The sequence below is a fragment of the Lissotriton vulgaris genome, chromosome 7 (assembly GCF_964263255.1).
Source record: "Lissotriton vulgaris chromosome 7, aLisVul1.2, whole genome shotgun sequence".
Classification (NCBI taxonomy): Eukaryota; Metazoa; Chordata; class Amphibia; order Caudata; family Salamandridae; genus Lissotriton; species Lissotriton vulgaris.
In genome coordinates, this window is record NC_141695.1 from 33,384,884 (window position 1) to 33,407,489 (window position 22,606).

Sequence of the window (22,606 nt, forward strand, 5' to 3'; positions counted from 1 at the left end):
GTATGTGTTTATGTATGTGGTTTTCTATAGTGCCAATTTAGCCGAAAGGCAGTCGAGTGCTGTATAGGGTCGCACGTATGGTGGCTGTCCCATCCATTATATTAAAAGACTATTTTAGCTAGCCCTTGGGGTAATCATAATTACGCCAAAGTAATCATAGTAATTTCATGTTACCCTTGTTCCAGAAAATTGCTGAAAATTAGGCGATTATGCCTGCTCGCGTAATTGTAAGTAACGTATGGAGCCAAATGAACCAAGGGTAAAATCAGAGATTTACTAGTTGTGATTTTCTGCGAATCGCAATTAGAAAATTGCTATTCCTAATGTATGAAATTTGTTGAGTTTCAATCAGTGGCTCCTAGTGGGTCTTAAATCAGACTACCTCCTGAATATTAATGAGGAAGGTCACAGTTTGGAGCTCATTAGAAATGACAGCCATCCCAGCAATGGTGGCCTGCTAGGGTCAGCAGACCACCATGTCTGTGGTTGCTTTTAAATAGCAAAATCATTTTTCTTTGAAATGCAGCCCATTTTTCTCAAAGAAAACAGGATGTGCTTCATTATTAAAATGAATTAGAAGCTTAAAATTCATTTTCGAGAGTAGGTAGTGGTCCATGGGACTAGTGCTTGCTCCTAAAAAAAAATGTTTTACCTTCGTAAATGCGATGGGTTACCACCATATATGAATTGGTTGTAAAATAACGTTTTGCGACAACATTTTGGTTGCAAAATATTAATACATATAACTGTGAGTAGTATTTGGAAAGGACACCCTAAACACACCTCATCTAAATGCAAAATTGCAAAAACAAATTGAGGTTCAGTAACCACTTGCTGAATCACAATTTGCCTTTTGTACATCTCAAAAAGCATGTTTGCAGTCGCAAATGGACCAATTCTACAAATCGAGCCATTTGCGACCTCAAAAATGCTTCTTACATCTGACCCTTTCCTGTTACAACAGTCAAACTCATCAAGATAGCACCCACTATCAGAAGAAAATATTATTGATCAGGAAATAACATCTCTCCATGTCAAAAAAGTAAAAACGTCACACATCAGCTGTTGTTTAACAAAAGGCGTAATTGACACACCCTCATCAAAACGGACCATGGTTACCCACTAAATGCCCTGATGTACAGCCCACGTGAATAGCCCAAGAAAGCACTGGCAAAGCAGGCAAGACACAAGGAGGGCTAATTCGGAAGGGGACTGGGCAAGAACCTGTTCTCTTTGTACTTTTTACTGTAGTTTTGAAGAACTAATGAGTTAGGTAAGGTCATGTGTAGCCTAGTGAGACCAGACACATGGAAACGTTTGAAATATGGATTATGGCTATGTGCAGGGCTAATGTCCAGGATCCGGTGCATTTTTCATTAGTATAAGGAGATATGAAGTAAATGTATATACATTAAATAGAAACTGTCTTTTTAAACAGTGCCTAATGCTGCTGTTATGCACCCTACATTACAGAAGTAACTGCTACCCAATTTAATATGTCATTTAACCATCATTTAACTCAAAAGAATGAAAGGCTGAGTTGCCCTGTCAGGTTTCCAAGATTTTGAGCTGCAGAGCAAAGGAGAACTCACTGGCTATTATTGCTGAGTAAGCTTTGTTTATGTTTTTGTACAAAAGTTTTGAAAAACTGTTTTGTAAGTACAACATACATCGTTAATGATAAGCATAATAGGAGTAAGTAAAGCAAGCCCATTCAGCTGTGGTTTGTGATGAAAGTGCTTGGAGCAGGTGGACCTTTGACCCTGTCACCAGGTAGGTCACCCCCTCAGCCGCAACACGGTCCCCCTGTGCCGCCGCTGCCCCGCTGCCCGCTGTGTCGCCTGTACTAGCCACAAGTCCTCTCGTCTGCCTCAGACATTCTTTCCTTGTTTTCTTTTTTGTGCCATTCCTTTCCTTTCTGTGCCATTTTCCTTTCCCCCTGTGCCGCCCCTGCCCCGCTGCCCGCTGTGTCACCTGTGTTAGCTGCAAGTCCTCTTGTCTGCCCCAGACTTTTTTCCTTTCTGTGCCATTCTGTGCCATTCCTTTCCTTTCTGTGCCATTTTTGTCTGCCTTTCCTTGCTAACTTTCTGGTCTCCTTTCTACCTCGCCCCTAGTACCCGTGCCCTTCTCCCCCTCCCCCCACCTGTCCCCTGCCTCGCGCTTCCCGCTGCTGCCAACCTGCGGCCTGCCCCCCTGGTGCTCCATTCGCCACGCCGCTCCCGCCTCTCAGCTGCTCCCCCCTCCCTTAACCCTTCTTATGGAGGTCGCGCGCAGCGGGTGCGCCAAATGCAAGCATGTCTGCGCCCGTCCGCGCCTTGACTGTGCCCAGCGCTAGAACCACTGGCCCCCGCCGAAACCGAGAAACCCGACTGAGATACGATACCACCACCCTCCACGCACTCAACACCGGCCGACCAGCCGCCTGATACCAAGCCACTCCGAAGCGCACCCACGGACCCTTCTCCTGCCAAACCTGCAAATTCACCTGCGTCTGAACCTACATCTCACCACCCAGACCAGGCAACCACAACAACCAACTCAAGTGCATCCTGCTAAACACCCGCTCCGTCCACAAACACGCCGTCGAAATCTGGGACCTCCTCGACACAACAGCACCAGTCGTCGCCTTCCTCACAGAAACCTGGATGAACGCCTCCTCAGCCCCTGACATCGCCATAGCCATCCCGGACGGCTACAAGATTCCCCGAAAGGACCGCGTCAACCAAACGGGAGGAGGAATCGCCTCATCTACAGGAACACCATCAACGTCACGACCAACTCCGAAGATGCCCTCACCACTGCCGAACACCTACACTTCCAGATCAACACCGACCCCAAGGCCACCCTCTGAGGAACCCTCATCTACAGACCCCCAGGCCCACGCACACAATACAGTGAAGCCATCGCCGACTTCATCAGCCCACATGCCCTCGCCTCATCAGACTACATCCTCCAAGGGGACCTGAACTTCCACCTGCAGAACAACAATGACAACAACACCACCACCCTACTCAACAACCTCACCAACCTCGGACTCAAGCAATTGGTGAACACCCCTACCCACTACTCCGGCCACACGCTCGACCCCATCTTCTCTTCCAGCAGCCACGTTGCCTTCACCCACTCCACCGGACTACACTGGACCAACCACAGCTGCATCCACTTCGCCTTTAAGAAGACCAAATCCCACCACCGCCCGCAACAGTTCCCCCGTAGATGCTGGAGCAAAATCACTGCACACCAGCTAACCACATCACTGAGCCAGAACCCACCTATCACCACCACTGACACCAACGACGCAGCCTGCAACCTCACACAGTGGATAGTCAACTGTGCCTATGCCCTTGCACCACTGAAGAACCCCCCAAGCAAGCCTGGCACAGGAAAACAACATGGTTCACCGACGACCTCAAAGAATGAAAGAAATCCTGCAGATCCCTCGAGAAAACCTGGCGCCGCGAACGGACGACAGAAAACATGACAGCCCTCAAGAACGCCATCAGCAAACACCACCAGCTGATCCGCACCACCAAAAAGACATCGTTCAAAGAACAGCTGGACAAAAAACACACACACAACAGCAAGGAACTCTTCAGCATCGTAAAATAGCTCTCCAATCCCAACGCCAACAGCAACGACATCACACCGTCGCAAGACCTCTGCAACACCCTCGCCATGTTCTTCCACTGCAAGATCACCGATATCAACAACAGCTTTGGTGCCCAGACTCCGCCCCCAACCACCAAACCAACCCCCTACAACCACCCTCAGCGATTGGACTCCCATCTGCACCAAAGACACGCCCACGCCATGCACACCATCCACTCCGGCTCTCCTTCCGACCCATGCCCTCACCATCTCTTCAACAAAGCCGACACCATCATCGACCCCACCTACGGAACGTCATAACAACTCCCTCGCGTCCGCCACCTTCCCAGAGAGCTGGTAGCACGCAGAGATCAACGCCCTACTGAAGAAACCCACAGCGGACCCCAAAGACCTCAATAACTTCGGCCCATCTCCTTTCTTCCCTTCCCGTCGAAAGTGATAGAGAAGATCGTCAAACAGCTGACCGCATTCCTTGAGGCCAATGGATCCCTTGATCCATCCCAGTCCGGATTTCGAGCCAACCAGAGCACTGAGACTGCCCTCATCGCAGCCACCGACAACATCAGGACCCTACTCGACAATGGGGAAACCACCACCCTCATCCTCCTAGACCTCTCAGCTGCCTTTGATACAGTCTGCCATTGCACCCTAATAACCCGCCTCCACAACGCCGGGATCCAAGACAAAGCCCTGGACTGGATCACATCGTTCCTCTCTGACAGAACCCAGCGAGTCCGCCTCCATCCCTTCCGCTTCGCGGCCACCGAGATCATCTGCGGCGTACCCCAAGGATCATCGCTCAGCCCAACCCTCTTCAATATCTACATGAGCCCCCTCGCCATCATCGCACACAAACACAACCTCAACATCAACTTATACGCTGATGACACCCAGCTGATACTCTCCCTCACCAAAGACCCAGCCACCGCCAAACTCAACCTCCAGGAAGGAATGAAAAACGTTGCTGAATGGATGAAACACAACCGTCTGAATCTGAACTCAGACAAGACGGAGGTCCTCATCCTCGGTCCATCCCCATCCGCCTGGGACGACTCCTGGTGGCCCACTGAACTGGGCACCGCACCGACACCCACTGACCACGCACGCAACCTGGGATTCATCCTGGACTCCTCTCTCACGATGACCAAGCAAGTCAACGCCATCTCATCTTCATGCTTCAACACCCTGCTCATGCTCCGTAAGATCTTTCGGTGGATCCCTACCGGAGCTAGAAAGACGGTCATCCAGGTCCTGGTCACCAGTCAGCTAGACTACGGGAATGCCCTATATGCAGGAACCACAATCAAACTTCAGAAAAGACTCCAACGTATTCGGAAAGCATCCGCAAAACTCATCGTCGACATACCCCGCCACAGTCAAATATCAGCCCACCTGAGAGACCTGCACTGGCTCCCCGTCAGCAAAAGGATCACGTTCAGGCTCCTCACCCACGCACACAAAGCGATCCACGACATAGGCCCCAAATACCTCAACAACCGCCGTCCCACGGTTCCGCAGAACCACCGCCGGAGGAAGATCATTCTCCTACCTGGCGGCCAAAATGTGGAACTCCCTCCCCGCCCACCTACGACTGACCCAGGACCACCTCACATTCAGGAAACACCTCAAGACCTGGCTCTTCGAGCAGTAGCGACACTTCCCCCCCCCGCCCCCCCCAGCGCCTTGAGACCCTCATAGGTGAGTAGCGCGATCTACAAGTGTAGTGATTGATTGATTGATTGATTGATTGACCTGTTCTAAACCTTTGTACGCTTACCATGGGAAGAACATGTTCCTCTCAACCGCCTTTGGCTTATTATAGCAATGTCCCAGCCCTACTAATGTACGATCAGAATCGAATTATCTGTGCTTTAGGAAACAATCAAGAGTTGCGTTTTCTCTGTTCCTGCTTTCTCTTCTTCTGTGTAAAGTGCCAGGATGCTCTGGTAGGGTCATTGTTGCACTGTATAAATATGGAGAACCTGATTCTGAGTGATGTCTTCACCATGCCAGGTCATTAATGTCATGTTATATGTTCCTGTAATGGTCCACTTATTGATTAGCAGGTGTGAGTGCCAGTACCTCCCCTTCCTTGTACACCAAGGGCCCGATGTAGGTGGCAAATACCGGTCGAAATCAGCCGAATTCGGCCGTTTCCGACCGGTATTTGGCATCTTGAGATGTAGGGGGCCAGATTTTACAGATTCTGTAAATTTACCGAATCGGTAAATTTACAGAATCTGTAAAATACCGAATCAGTATTTTTACCGATTCGGTAATTCCCAGATGTAGGTGGGACTCTTCTGAGTCCCAAAGGCCCTACAAATTCGGTATTTTACCACCCAATCCAATTGGGTGTTAAAATACCGAATCCAGGTGTGCATGCACATGTGTGCATGCACACCTAGCCATGTGACAGACAGACATGCCCTTTGAGCATTTCTGTGTGCCACATGGCGCACAGGCCTATTTTTGGGGTGCCAGAGGGTGTCAAAGTGACACCCCCTGCACCCTTGCAAAATTCGGTAATTACAGAATCGGTATTTCCCATTGATTCCTATGGGCTTCAAAGCCCATAGGAATCAATGGGCAATACAGATTCGGTATTTACAGATTCTGTCACATGGCTAGGTGTGCATGCACCTTGATTCGGTATTTACAGAATCTGTAATACCTACATGTCCCCCCTTCATATTTACCGACTCTTAAATACCGAATCGTTAAAATTCGGTATTTAAGAGTCGGTAAATATGAATTACGTACATCTGGCCCCATAGGTGGTGGCCACGGAGTCCACTTTCCCCTGTTAAGTCCCAACCAATCAGGGTAGGCCTCTATACGGGACAGGATGTGCCTTAGCAAGAGCCTCCGGAGTCCACATTTCTCTTGCAGCGACCCAGAAATAATGCAAACATTTGTCTTGACAGGAAGCCAAGTCCACGTATTGCCACTGTTTGCCCAAGATGGACCCCCGAAGGAAGAGCTCTGGGTGACTTGGTCAAATTATTAAAAGCTATCAAAGTTGAAACCCTGGTCCTTAGCCTCTACTAGGTCAGAAGTAAACACAACCTAGAGTTCACCTAAGAATTCAAAGAAGCCCCACTCCTCGCGGCACTGATACGCCACCAGTAAAAACTGCACAGAAGAGGAGAGAGAATGCAATAGATGCAAAGATCCTACCAGGCTCTAGCGTTGCAAACAGAGATGATACCAAAGGAAGACACTCGTAGGGCCTGATTTAGATATCGGCGTATAGGTTACCCGTCACAACAGAGAAGGATGTCCCGTCCGCTGAAATATAAATATCACTGTATCATATGGGCTTTAAATTTCGACTAATAGATATCCGTCACCGTTGTGATGGAGTAACCCGTCTCCCAATATATAAATCAGGCCCTAAGTCTTCCACTCATGTTATATTATGTTATGTTAACACGTTCTTCTATAGCGCAACAGCTACTCCAAAAGGAGTGTCCCGGCGCTTTGGCGAAGAGGTCCTTCGAGGGCAGCAACATAACTGAACAGTAAGGAAAGGCGGGGGCCCTATCTGGTGAAAAGCCAAGTTTTTAAAGCCTTTCTGAAGGACATAAGGCTGGGGGTCTGTCTAAGAGAAAGGGGAAGCTCGTTCCAGGCACGAGGAGCCAAGTGGTGAAAAGAGCGGCCGCCCTGTCTGGCGCGTTTAATGGTCGGAACTACCATTTTAGACAAAGAGGCGGACCGTAAAGCTCTATTGGGCTTATAAAAAACAAGACGTTTCCTGATGTAACTAGGTCCAATGTCATTACTTGGACACTAAGGCTGATGGACTGGATGATGGTTTAAGGGGCCATGGCTACTGAGGAGGCAAAGCCTGATGACAAAGCCCAAGTCACGTGACCACAGTCACACGCAGTGCACACCAGGAAGTGAAAAGAAAAACACAATACAAGGAAAATAGAAAAACAAAACTCTGAAAAGTCTCTGCTCATTTTTAAATAAAAAACTTCTGGTTCAGAACCAGGTTTTCGGAAGAAGGAGACTTTATTGCAACAGGAAGACATTTTTTATCCAAGAAGAGGTTTCATCAAGAATGAAATCAAGGAGAAGATGGAGTTCTGAAATGCAGTCACTGGTGGTGGGGGGTACCGGTAGGGCGGAGGTGGGGGACAGTGTATTCAAAACAGTGTGGATACATTTTGCCGAAGATTCGTCTTGAAGTAATAATTGATAAGAGTTGCACCTGTGTAGACAGCTCCAGCCGCATGCCTGACAGGAAGCTTTCCGAGGCAGTGTGTTGATGTATTGCCCTTTCTATCGCTCTGACACCTCTGCCCCACCGCAGGCAGGAAGCTGCCTTGACTCTCCGCATCTAGGTCACCAAGCACTTCCACACAGCTTGCTAAAGTCAGCGGTCCACGGGTCTGGAGGCGCTGCACCCTGCTGCCAGCAGTAATCATGCTTCCTTAAGCGCCCTCCCTGTTCACACTCGGCCGGGGGTCCCTGTCTCAGATGGGCCCCCACTGAACATTGCTAATTTCCCTGCCATGCTACACACTTCAGCAGATTAGCTCAAAACTCCTGCCACGCGCTTCTCGTCAGGGTTTATTATGTCAAAGTGAGGCTATTTCATCACTCCCTCGACTCCTCGTCACTTCATTACTCAAGGAGCGCGTGCGCATCTCGCACTGTCACCTCAGCGCGAGCGCCGCTAAACCGGGCCACGTCTGAAGTTTTAAGGGCCACTTGCCAAACCTCTCAGCTATCCTGCTAGATGTGTTTCCCCTGAAATGGCTCCGGCATGCAAAACCGAAGTGGAAAAGTAGCTGGTGTCTGGGTGCCCTAGTGTTCGTGTCATCAATTTCAAGCGTCCCTATTTTCAGCGCCCTATATTTCAGGAGTCCCTGATGCCTCGGGAGTTTTCTCCCAGTACAAGTGGACACGCAGTGAGTGTCTGGGACGCCCATCATTTGAACGATAGCTCTGAACACTTGGGTCACCTTGCTGCATCACACTGCGACACCCGGAAAGTGCAGGGATGCACCATATTTACAAGAATTGACGTGTTCCTGTCATTGTCCCTGCGCTGACACCATTTTGGGAGACTAGCGCCAATGCGGGCACCCTTGCACCATGGTGCAAAGGTGCCCGTGTTACAGACAGGATTTATTTTTTTGTGCAGAAAGTGCACCTCGCATGCACAAAAAGAACCCCGGGAGGCAAATTCCTCTTTCTGTGTGTGCTGCAGGTTGCAACACACATAGAAAGTCGAAATAAGAAGGAGAAATCAAGATGATCATTCCTCTACTCAAGAAGCCTGGTTCAGATCCTGAGGTTTTGGCCAATTATAGGCCCATCTCTCTCCTGCCTGCTTTTGCTAAGATCTTGGAGAAGCATGCGCATATTGTGCTCTCCAACTTTCTAGAATCCCACAATTTGCTACATTCCACCCAATCCGGCTTCCGCACCAACTTAAGCACCGAAACTGCGCTTTTGGAAGTTTCGGAGGCAATCAAGGAGGTACTGGATTCAGGAGGCAAAGCTATGCTTGTGATGCTTAACCTGTCGGCGGCTTTTGACACCGTCCCCCATGAGGGTCTCCTCGCCAGACTTCATGAGATCTGTCTGAGGGGGACGGTGCTCAGCTGGTTTAGATCTTTTTTGGCTGGCCGCCGACAAATGGTCTAGGCCTCTCCTTGCTCTGCTGTGATGCCGCCATTCGGAGTCAGAGTCCCGCAGGGCTCAGTGTTGAGCCCGACTCTTTTTAACATCTTCTGACCCCTCTGGCGGCACTGGCGGAGTCCTTTGGGGCCCAGATAGTATCCTATGCCGATGATACCCAGCTCCTCTTTACGTGTGGGAAAGGAGCAGATTTTGACGGAGAGAGTATCCGCGGGTGCCTTGGGGCTGTTTTTAACTGGTTCCAGCTTAACAGCCTCAAGTGCAACTCAGATAAATCTGAAGTACTCTTCTTTGGCTGCAGTCGGACCCAGATTGGCAGGAATGGTGGCCTGTCAACATGTTTCCTCCAGCAGGCTCCTCCCAGCTGGCCAAGAATCTGGGGATCAAGATCGATAACGGCCTGACGTTGAGATCACAGATCCTGGGCATAACGGGTACATGCTTTGGCCTTCTCAGGATGCTCCGCTAGTTTCTCCCTCTGCTCCCGGAAGATCATAGGAAGATCACGGTTCAGGCCTTAATTGGCTCGAGACTGGACTATTCCAATGTCCTTTATCTGGGCTTGCCTGTGTATCTTTTGCAATGGCTGTAGGTGGTCCAGAATTAGGCAGCACGGGCCTTTTTTGGCCTCTACGGGCGAGTTAGAACCTCTGGCCTCCTGCAGTCACTTCATTGGCTGTCTATCCGGAAGCGGATAGTTTTTAAGGCCTTGACCCTGGCCCATAAGGCTCTTCACGCTTCAGGAGCGAAATATCTCCAAAAGAGGCTAGCCTTCTACCGCCCTGCCCGCTCCCTGAGATCCGAGTCTCTGATCCTTGCTGTGGTCCCTCGAGTGAAAAGGGCACGCCTTGGGGGCCGGTCTTTCAGGTTGTTGGTGCCACAGCTCTGGAACACTCTGCCTGTGGCACTGCGCAGTACTTCCAATCTGTTGGCTTTCAGGAAGGGCCTTAAAACTTGGCTTTTTGCTCTGTAGATACATTCCTTTCTCTCGATTTCTGGTCCTTTTATTTTCTTGTTATGTTTTCTGCTACAGATTTACAATAAAGCGCCGGGACACTCCTAGGAGTAGCCGTGCGCTATAAAAGACCAATATAACATAACATATTTCCGTCAATACGCCTCCCCTGGAAATGAGTACGATGTTGGCGCATTCACAGGTTTATAAGTTCTTGTAAATCTGAGAATTCATCAACTTCTATGGGAGTTGCGTGGGAACACCCACAGCAACACCCATTGAACGCCTACCCAGGGCCGTGAAGCACAACGCAGCGATTTGAATTGTGTTGAGCTACTAGAGATTAATGAAGCTAGTCATAGCCACGCAAAGTGGCTTTGCTTGGCTTCATAAATCTGTCGTGGAGGTTTACATCACGCTTAAACCATGTTCCACGGTGCAAACGTAATACAAACCTCCTGCAAACATGCCCCAGAATATAACATTGGAAATCATGTCAGCTAGGACGCCCTTTATTGGGCAGACGTAATGACACCATTTCTGTCAGCATTATTGTTATGTTCATCTTATGCACTTTCATTGCTCAAGCCTATAGCTCACGCTGGGCTTGTGCTCACTGGTTTTGTGCCGTGGGCTGAGGGTTCTCTTCTGAAGGCGTTAGAGGCAGTTTTGATTCCCAGCGCTGCTGGTCGGGTTTTCCTACGTTGTTACTAGGAATAAACCATTGGCTTGATGCTGACTTACGTCTCCTGTGTCCGTGTTTACAACATTTTGTGGTGACAATACTAGAACCCAGAGGCAGAGATCCAGAGGCAGACGGAGACAGCTGAAAACGACGAGGAAACCCAACAGTGTTTGGAGAGAGAGATTGAAAGTTAAGAAACTACTCGCAACGTCGGGTTAAAAGTAAAGTGAGTCACATGCTGTGAGCAAAACGTAAAGGTACGTGCGGAAGCAATTTAGGGACTTTAAACTTACCGGTGAATGGACAGGAGCTCCGGCTGATGCCCTGAAGCGTGACGGAGCTGGATTAACTTTAAGCTTAAACTCGTCAATGCGGAGAACAGCGCCTCCAACGTGTTTATGTTTATGTTTATGTTTATGTTTTGGCAATTTGTATAGCGCGCAATTACCCAGGGGTGTCTAGGCGCTTAAGGATTGAGAATGGACATGTAGAGTACAGCTTAATGAGTAAACAGCCAAGTTTTTAGTTGCTTCCTGAACTTAAGGAGGGTGGGACTGGTTTTAATGTTGAGGGGGAGGGCATTCCATAGTCTTGCTGTGGAGATAACAAATTACCTGTTGGCCCACTTAGCTTTTTTTGTGCGAGGGACATTGAGGAGATGTGCTGAGGCTGAGCGAAGTGTCCTAGATGAAACCAGTGGACGGAAGGCATATTTCAGGAACTTCGGGCCAGTGTTGTATGGCTTTGTACGCGATACATCAAGCCTTAAACTTTGTCCGGCTTTTGATAGGTAGCCAGTGGAGCTGGAGGATGAAAGGAGAGATGGAGCTGAATTTAGGGATACCTAGGAGGATTCTTGCTGAGGCGTTCTGTATTAGCTGAAGCTTGTTTAGAACTTTTTCTTGTGCATTGAGGAGGAGGGCATTGCAGTAGTCAGTCCTAGAAAAAATGAGGGTGTGATTAGGGTTTTACCCGCAGAGGTCGGGAGGTAGGGAAGGAGTTTCTTAATTTTCCTCAGTGTGAAGAAGGATGAGGATACCACTGTGTTGACGTGGTGGTTGAAGAGCAATTTGTCATCGAAGACGACCCCCAGGTCTCTGACTCTAGTCACAGGTTGAGGAGGGGGTCCCATATCACTTGGCCACAGTGGGGACCAACTGGGTTCTAGTTTGCCGAATGTCATGATCTCCGTTTTATCGGAGTTTAATTTTAGAGAGTTGGATGCCATCCAAGAACTGATGGCTAGCATTCCCTCTCGGAAATTGGCTGCGACCGTGTCTCCATCGTGATGGACTGGCAGGACCAGCAGGGTGTCATCGGCGTAAGTTGTAAGATTTATGCCATATGACGTGATCACCCTCGCTAAATCTGAAACATATATGTTGAATAAGGTAGGACTTAGCGAAGAACCCTGTGGTACTCCACAAGGGAGGGCAAAAATGGGGGAAGCAAATGGCCCCAGTTTTACCGATTGTGTACGATTGGCCAGAAAGGAGGCGAGAAGGTCTTTGGCCCTTTGTCTAATGCCCATTGCTGAGACACGGTCGTTCAAGATAGTGTGATCGACCGTGTCGAAGGCCGCAGATAGATCAAGCAGTATAGGATTGCCGCCCGCCTTTATCCATGGTCATCCTAATCTCATCAGCGGCTTTGATGAGTGCTGTCTCAGTTCTGTGTCCTTGTCTGAAACCGAATTTAGTGTCATCCAGCAAGTGGTTGGTCTCTATCAATTCGGATAGTTGTCTATTCATTATGCTTTCAAAGATTTTGGAGGGAAACGGAAGACATGCAATAGGTCTGTAGCTGGCTGGTGCTGCGGGGTCAAGATTTGGTTTCTTTAACAATGGCCTAATAATGGCATTTTTCCACATCGAAGGGTAAAAGCCTGTATGGAATATAGTGTTGCAAATATTTGCAATGGCCGGGGCGATGACCTCTGGAATGAGGTTGAGAATGGACGGAGTACAAGGATCCAAGGGTGAGCCTGATTTAGTAGCGCAGATTAACTGTGAGATTTGTTCAATGGGGGGCAGACAGAATTTAAGAAAGGTGGCGGAGTCTGAGGTAGAAGCGTCTGAGGATACGTTTTTAGCAGAACAGGGGTGGGGGGTGAAGACAGAGAAGATGGAAGTGACTTTCTCAGAGAAGAAATTGGCCAGGGAGTTACAGAGGGATTGGGAGGTGTCTGGAGGAGGGTCAGGGGAATTAGAAAGATGATTGACCACCTAAAAAAGTTTTTTTGCCGAGTAATTTGCAGAGTTGATTTGGGTGACATAATAGTTGCTTTTTTCAGAAAATATGAGTTGTTTATAGTTGGCGAAAGCATTCTTGTAGGTTTGTTTATCCTGCGGGTGATAGTGCTTTCGCCAATGTCTCTCGAAGTTTCTGCAGTATTGTCTTTGTAGACGAAGAGATTCCGAGAACCAAGGGGCGGAAGGGGTTCTTCGGTTTCGAAAGGTAGATTTAGGGGGTGCCAAAGTACTGAAGGCAGCGTTAAGGTGAGTAAGATAATTATTTGATGCTAATTCCGGGTCAGACTCCATAGTGTTGAGAGAGTTTGTCAAAGTGGAAATGAGAAGGGGAATGTCAATCTTTTTCCAATCTCTGGTAGTCGACAGGGTGGCGTGTTTAGCATGAGTCGGAAAAGGACTTTTTGGATTGATGTTGAAGAGGACAGCCAAGTGATCCGTCCAAGTGAGGGGAATGGTGGTAGGAACCGTAATGTCTGGGTTGTTAGAGAATATGCCGTGAAGGGTGTGGCCCGCTTTATGTGTGGGTGTGGTGACAATTTGGCGGAGTCCAACTGCCAGGAAGTCGTTAGTAAGGAGGGATGTATCATTATCTGTGGGGGATTCTAGGTGAAAGTTAAAGTCCCCTAATATAGTGTAGTGGGGGGTTCCTGCTGCGGTTTCAATGAGATTATTGAGGTTTGCGAGGAAATTGGTTCGAGGACCTGGTGGGCGGTATAGCAAGGTACCGATAAAGGACTGATTATTGGAAAGAACAATGGGGAAGGTGAGTGATTCACATACTGTGTGGTTAAGGGCTGTGGTTTTTATGCGGAGATGGTCTCTATGAATAATGGCTAGGCCGCCACTCTTTTTTTTTCGTTCTATCTTGGCGACTTGCACAGAAGCTGTCCGGTAAAGCGGCCCTGAAATCCGGCCCTGAGGCATTATCACCCCAAGTCTCTGTGATGAAGAGTAGATCAAGGGAGTGGGTGGTGATAAACTCTAGTATCTCTATTTTATGTTTTGGGAGAGAACGTACGTTAATAAGCGCGGCTTGTAATGGTCTGGGCGAAGAATGAGGGGGGTCAGTTATGCAAAAAGAGCATTTAAAAGGGCCTCCAATGGGATCAGAACAGAGGGCCTGTGGTGGACAGTGTAATACATTGGAGGGCATCCTAAAAGCTAGCAAATACGCTGACGTGTACGTGATCCTCGGGAGGTTAACAGGTGGTTGAGCCTGACCAGGGGGTATGGCCCTGGGCCGGTCCCGGTGCGGACGGGCGCAGACGGGCTTACCTTTGACACGAAGGGGCGCGCCCGCTGCGCGTGTCCACTGCGCGAGACAGGAGGCATTGGCTAATATGGGGGAGCAACTAGAGAGCTGACCTTCGTGTCAGCCGGAAGTGGTGTGGGGACGCTTCCGGTTGTGGCGCCAAGTTCCCTCCACACAAACTGAACTTTCGGCGGTGGAACGGGGAACCCGCCAGGGCAATAGGTGAGTGCAACACAGTAATTAGTGACAATTCAATTCAGATTAAAAATAGAGTAAAATGCAAATTTTTAAATCAAATTACAGTAAAAACACAATTGCGCTAAAATCGGCTAGGAGGCGTCTTTAATCGGCGCTGCCGTCTGTCGATGAAAGCAGGCACTGACTATCAGAAGTTACAAACGTGAACCTAACTCAACATGAGCCTGACTCAGTCTCAAGGGCGAGTAATGCGAGTGGCGTGCGCTCGTATGTCAAGAAACATGTGAAATTAAAAGGGCAATTTTGTTAAAACGGCAATGTTTTGTGAGTGGATCTGCTTATAAAACACACGATAAGGAACACACTCGTGCACAGTGAGCTTTGAGATTGGATGAGATCAGATGCTTCAGGCGAGCATTGATTGGGAGAAGTTATAACAGACGTTACGCTGCGCAAATAGGACATTTGCTTACATCCACGACTGGGACACACACACATTGACATCGGGTGTGTCATATCATTTACAATTGTGATACATACACAGACATTACGCTGTGCAGCAAATTCTATGCATCTACGACTGTGACGCACACACATTGATATCAAGTGTGTCACATCATCAACAACTGTGATACACACACTGACTCTTATTGACAACTGTGATACACTCACTTTAAATCTTATTGCAAAGTTAGTTTATGTTGAAAATGAATGTCAGCAATTCAATTCAAGCTCCAGATCCTTTTTTGAGTGTCCCAGGGGAACCATCTATGGAATGGCATGACTGGTGTGAAGCCTTTGAAAATTATATTGTGACCTTAGATGGCACAAAGTTTTCTTCTGTCAGAAAGAGGGCGTTACTGTTGGGAGCACTAGCAAAAGAGGGTCAAAGAGTTTTCAAGTACCTTCCAAATCCACCAGTTGAATTGATGATGTCTATAAGGATGCATTATTTAGGTTGTACACTAGATTCGCGAAGCAAGAGAACATAGTTATGCGTAGGCACAAATTCTATACTGCACCACAAAAGCAAAATGAAACTATAGATGAGTTTGTTTCTAGATTGAGAGAGTTGTCAGTAAAATGTAAATTTGGTAATATACAAGATGATATGATTAGAGATCAATTAATTGTGCAGTGTTACAGTAAAAAAACACAGGAAAAGTTATGGGCTGCTAGGAACCCACCCTTACAGAAACTATTACTATTGCTAAGGTGGCGGAAGAAAGAGACAGATGCATGAAAGAATTAAAAACGATTCAACAAGTCAATAATCAAGATGTTGCTACTTTACAGAGTGATACATGTGAGTCTGTTAATCATATAAATGCAAGACAAGGGGTAGAAATTAAGGGGGGCAAGGCCACTACCTCGTACATTAAGCTCGCAGTACAAAGCAAGTATAAACAAAGTGCATGCTCGTGCAATAGGTGTGGTAGCTCTTTTCATCTGGCAGATTCAAAGAATTGTTCGGCTTTAACCAAAGATTGTTTAAAATGTTGGAAAAAGGGACACTTCGCACGTATGTGTAGGACTGGTACATCAAAGAAGGTTGCAATGATAGAGTGCGAGGCAACTGATGATAAAGCAGAGGTCATGATGATCACATCTGCAAGGGACCGTAATAATACTGAGAATATTGTTTTATCTCATCCAAAAGCAGATTTTGAGGTAAATGGGGATATCCTGTCACTCATGGTGGATACAGGTTCGTTATATACGATAATTCCTAAAAGGTTATATGATGCTTCTTATACAAAAGGCTGAGTTGGTTACGTCAAGCGTGATTTTAAAATGATATCAGGGAGTAAGCATTGGTGTGCTTGGTTTCTTTGAGGCACGTATTACATTCAAAGCGAGAGTCATCCAGGGTAAGATTTATGTTTCTTCTCATGGTCATGCAATTTTAGGTTGGTTACACCGGTACGATCTAAATATCAGAGTAGATCCAAGGGCTGATCCACCAGTTATGTGTGTCAATGGTGATAATGAGTGTAATGTGCCGGAGGATTTAGAAAATATTTTGAGCAGACATGCAAAAGTGTTTGGTACATCATTGGGAGAGGCTAATGGATATCAACATGTCATTAAAACCAGAAAGTGTATTGTACCAGTTAAACAAGTTGCACGTAAGATACCTTTATCTGCTAGAGATGAGGTGAGAAAGATCATTAAACAATTGCTTGATGATGATATAATTGAGCCTGTAGAAGCCACGCAATGGTTGAGTCCAGTTGTGATCACGCAGAAACAGGATCAATCTTTACGTTTCTATGTGGACATGAGGAGCTTAAACACAGCAATAATAATGAACAATTTCACACTTCCAAATATTAATGAGATTGTTTTGAGTTTGGCGGGTGGAAGAGTATTTTCGAAGCTCGACCTACGAAGCACGTACCATCAAATTAAGCTTCATCCAAACTCGAAGGAATGCACTTCGTTCATCACTCCTGAGGGCACGTATCAATTTAAAAGACTTCCTTTTGGATTATGTACTGCGGCAAATACCTTTCAGAGAATTATTACAGATGTCCTCAAAGTAGTCTTCTTTCAGGATGACATTTTGATTCATGGCCTAGATTCAACTGATCATAATTCAATGTTGGATAAAGTTTTAACATGTCTTTCCTAGTCAGGATTGACACTGCACAAAGAGAAATATGTATTTGCGGCCAAAGAGTTGGACTATCTGGAATACCATGTTTGTGGGAGTGGGACTCAACCTAAGCAAGATTTAGTTAGTGCCATATGTAATGTATCAGAGCCAGATGACAAAGACAAGTTGCGATAATTTATGGGCATGGTGGAATACTATGCGTAATTTGTGAGAAATTTTGCAGATAAAGTTGAACCTTTGAGGAATATCTTAAGAAAGGGAAAAAGGTTTGTTTGGGGAACCGAACAAAAAAATGCTTTTAACTTAATCAAGGAAAATATCTTAAATGCAAATATTCTTTCCAGCTTTGTACAATCCTTACCCATTATCCTCACCGTGGATGCAAGTTCAGTGGGCATTGGGGCAGTCCTAACACAGAAAAATGCTGGACAGCAAAACACGGTTGCCTTTGCGTCTCGTTCTGTCACTGAGAGTGAGAGAAATTACACGTCATAGAGAGAGAGGCATTGCCAGCTGCATGGGCTACGAGGTATTTTAGGGTTTATTTGTGGGGAATCTCATTTACACTTAGGACTGACCACAAACCTTTGTTGAAAGTGTTAGCTCCAGCAGGTATCAAAAATTGTTCGGGAAGACTAGCCAGACTAGCAGTCAGTGTGCAGGACTTTATGTGCAATGTTGAGTATGTGCCAGGTTGGTGCAATAGTGTTGCAGATTGTTTGTCAAGGTTGCCAGACACAAAGGCAGAGTCAAGAGAGTTTGTAACTGAAAATGTGGTTGCATACTTAGAGGACTTGACATGAGATTTACCTAGTTCTATATCCAAGGAGTAGTGGATGGAGGCCATGAAAAAAGACCAGATTATGGGCAGTTAAATTAAGATGTGTAAGGAGGATGTGTCTAGACAAAGTACAGTGCCATCTAGTCTTTGATCTTACGTCCAATTGCAAGATGAAATCTCAATGCAAGGAGATTTTATTTTGGTGAGAGGTGAAAAGTATATACCACCGGAATCTCTTAGACCGCGTATAATTGCCTAGTCTCAGGAAGGTCATTTGGGCCAAACGCTCACTGCCAAACGTCTTAAAGAAAATTTTTGGTTGCCGGGCATAGATTCCCAGGTTAAATCGTGGGTGGAGCGATGTGAGCTTTGCAGGGAGTCAAAGAAAAGGTTACAAGTAGGTGCAAGTAATCATTCATTTGGACGGGTGGTGTCTGAGGAAGGCGTATGGAAGAAAATTTGCATTGATTTTATAGGTCCATTTCATGAACTACAGGACAGTGAAAAATTTGCAATGGTGTTGGTGGATTCGACTTCTAAGTGGGTGGAGGTGGCATTCATGAGAAGTATTACTACACAATCCACTATTAAGGTACTTACTGAGATTTTCAGACGAGAAGGGATTCCCTCTATGATTTTGTCAGATAATGGGACACAGCTTACGTCTAGGGAGATGGAAAATTATTTTGATCATGTGGGATTGAAACATCTGCGTACTTCGTTATACAACCCACAGAGCAATGGCCTTTGTGAGAGAGTGAATAGATTGGTCAAGGGCACTATGCAACTTGCTTTGGCTTTGAATCGTTCTGTTAAAAAAGAGATAAAGGAAATGCTTTGGGCGTATCGAACCACGATACATCAGAATGTGACTAAGATGTTTTGTTATGTTATGTTAATATTATTTTTATAGCGCACAGATGCCCCAGCCAAGGGGCGTCCTGGTGCTTAGACAGGTACTATAACATAACACACAAGATGAGAAAAGAAAAGGGGGGGGGGCGGCTACTCAGAGACAGGGAACAAGAACGTTTTAATAGCACGCCTGAAGGTGGACAGGTCATTCAGATGCCTTTTGAACTTATGAGAGGGAGAGCAGCAGGTCCAAAGTTAGTTCCTATGTGGTTGCAGAAGGCAGCTGTAGGGGTGGATCACAATATAAGTAAGTTTAACAGAACAAACATATCTGAAGGTGACTTGGTTAAAGTGAAACCTGGTGGAAATCATAGAATGTTCAACAAAATCAGGGGGCCTTTTCAGGTTAGATCAGCAAATGGTAACTATGTTAGGTTACAAAATGGTCAAACTTGGAATCTCCACAGAGTTGCTCTATATCAAAAGAAAGATAAACAAGAGTTGCTCTATATCAAAAGAAAGATAAACAACCAAACTTAAATTTGCTACAGTCAGATTTTCAAAGGGTTGTTGACAATGAGGAGAGTAGATCAATTCGTAAAAGGAATTCACCTGCATATTTAAAAGATTTTGTTTGAATGTTTAGGAAAGGAGTGGTTAGTGACTATTGTATATGGTATGTTTTCACATGACAATTGTATATGGGATGTTTTCACATATTCTTTATTCTTCATGTTTATCTCTGTTATTTTATTGTTAAAGGTAAATGTGTTATGTTCATCTTATGCACTTTCATTGTTCAAGCCTGTGGCTCGCGCTGGGCTCTTGCTCACTGGTTTTGTGCCGTGGGCTGAGGGTTCTCTTCTGAAGCCGTTAGAGGCAGTTTGATTCCCGGCGCTGCTGGTCGGGTTTTCCTACATTGTTACTAGGAATAAACCATTGGCTTGATGCTGACTTATGTCTCCTGTGTCCGTGTTTACAACAATTATATCCACCTATAGCAGAGCGCGTAATGGATCCACTATCTGAGATACTGAAAACACCTCTCTTCCAAATGGGCATCAGTGCCAACAGAAGTACAGAAAGAACTTCCGTCTACATATGTTTGTCCCATTATCAAGTGCCTCTGTATCTGGTCTCAGTTGTTACATTCCAGTATGGTGAGTACTACTGTGCCTGAGATCTATAAAAGGAATCTTGACCCACATATAGTAGTCTTTAATTGGAATATTAATTCATGCAGTCAGACTGTATTAAACCTAGGAGAGAAAGAATACATTTAGCTCTATATTAACCCCTTCGGCACTTATGGCGAGCTCAGCTCGTCATAAGGCACAGTGGAGCTGTGCTCATGACGAGCTGAGCTCTTCATAACTGCTGCGGAACGCCCATGAGGGGCTAATTCCCCTCCTGCGCAGGCCTTCGATGGGAGTGTGTGGAGTCGTGACGAGCTCAGGAGCACAGCTCCACTGTGCAGCATGATGAGCTGGGCTCGTCACCAGCACCACAGCGCCACACGCGGCCCCCCTCTCCCTAATCCGCGGAGGAATTTGCCCCGCGTGGAAGGGGTTAAATCACACATTAGACTGCTCGTAGAAGAGCTGTGTGTAGGATCTGTGAGGATAAGCTGCATGCCCAGACTTTTGCACGAAAACAGAAAAGTTATATTTCCGAACACATGGTTAAATGTTAGCTAATTTTAGAACTATATATATTAAAACATAATAAATCAATAAAATATTGTAAGTCATTTAAAGATGCATTTTTGGCTAAGAAGTTCACTTAAAAAGTTCCTTGGCCTACGTGTCAAGGGCCCCAATGCAAACAGGGAAAAGGGTCCCCTGAGTCACTGGTAAAATAAATGGAGTCCATCACAACCTGGACGCAGGTGTCACTGCTCCTGCTGCACTGATGAATACGGGTCTTCCAGCACGTCATTCATTATTCCACGTCACTTCATTTTGCACCATCTGCGGTATATATTTACAGCGAATGCACCATTCATGACAGAAATCTGCCACAAACACACAGGAACAACAGGACACGAGCCGCTGCTGTCTGCAGTGATTTTATGCGCCATAATAGGATCCGGGGATGATCCGTGGATGCATTATGTGCTAAAATATAGCACAATATGGTGGATTTGCATTTTGAGAAATTAAGGGTAATGTTGTGTAATTTTTCTGAAATTTCGCATAATTATGCAAACGATACGATAACCTGACAATCCACATAGCATTACCCTTTTCTGCCAAAAAGGAACAGCTGAGCGTCATGTGCAAGTCACTGATTTTCTTCACGATTAACCTATTATAGTTTGAGGTTACCTAGACCCACAGAGTGATACAAATGTTAAAACAAGCATTTGCAATGCAATCGGTCTCGCGTTCACCCGGGTTAGAGCTATTGGCCTTGTAAATGACAATGCCTTTTATTTAAGCTTTGGGTTTTAAAACATATATAAAAGGCATTGTCATATGCAATACTAATAGCTTAAACTCTCGCAAATGCAAGACCACTTGCATTGCAATAAAGGGCCTTCTCGACCACTTGTTAGATTGTAAATATCAGAGGAAGAGACCAGCCTGTGACGTTTTCAAAGTAGTGATAAATAATGCAGTGAAGAAGATGTGTAAGTGTAAATTACACAAACACAAAGTGTTAAGTGAGAGTTACATATGATTCGAGCTATAAACACTAAGAAAGCACTCAAATACCTTTCGCTCTGTAGTTACACTGACGCGGCTCAGGAGGAAGAGCGGGAGGGGGGGCTCTTTCCTGCCCTTTCTGTGATTTGAGTGTGCAGTGTGGCATTGCATAATGTCATTGCTATCTTGGCCAAAGAAAAAACACTCCAGTTGTAGTAAGACCCTGGCTTCACCTCCTGGTTCAGGGCAGGCTGTGCTTTATGGTGCTGGTATTGGTGTTATTGGTGATGGTATTGGTGGTGGTGGTATTGGTGTAATTGATGATGGTATTGGTGGTGGTAATGGTGGTAGTGATATGGGTGGTGGCGGTGTTACTGGTGGTGGTGGGGGTGGTATTGGTGGTGGTTGTGGCATTGGTGGTATTGGTCATGCTGGTGGTATAGGTGGTCGTAGTATCAGTGATGGTGTTGTTGTTGTTGTTAATAAAATAGGCTTTTGAAAAACAACCTGCCAGGTGGCTTTAGTGCAGATAACATGTAACACTGATGTGCTGCTGTCAGCTTCAGCCCATTAGCACACAATTATTTGCTACCTGGAATTCACATGACTGGATTTGCTAATCATTTCAAAATCCATTTTACTTGGGGGGTTGAAACAGACATGAGATAATGCTGGGTTGAAGTGTTTGAAAGTGGGCACCGGTGTTACGGGGGCAGTCTTGCTGCTTAAAAAAACACAAATGCTGCTGTCCTTTATCATTGAGCGCATCCATTCTGCGTATGTATATAAAACATGAACACTTTTAAAAGTATGAAATCCAGAGTAGTCTATCCCCTGGACACATGTCTAGCAGATGCTGCTGTCTTTGACTGCACTATGCTGCATCAGTAATAGTGACTGTATTTTTCACTTTAATACAAACAAGGATAGAATCAAACATGTGGTATTAATACTCACACCGCCATCCGGGTACGTCACCCAGCCAATCTCAGAGGTTTCTGTGGTTGTGTCTAAAAGGATCTCTGTTGGAGGAAACAAAACAAGAAATCAGATTAGAGTACCTATGTCACGTCTAGATACAAAAAAGTGATTT

At 46.1% G+C, this 22,606-nt stretch overlaps 1 protein-coding gene across 1 annotated transcript in view; it reads right to left on the reverse strand.

The window, feature by feature from the left end:
- The window catches only part of LOC147700600 (ephrin type-B receptor 5-like), a 276,679-nt gene that overhangs the window by 213,427 nt on the left and 40,646 nt on the right, over positions 1-22,606 (reverse strand). Inside the window, exon 2 of the mRNA XM_086929705.1 lies at positions 22,471-22,535. Coding sequence (XP_086785831.1) covers positions 22,471-22,535 — 65 coding nt within the window. The remainder of the gene's footprint in view (positions 1-22,470; positions 22,536-22,606) is intronic.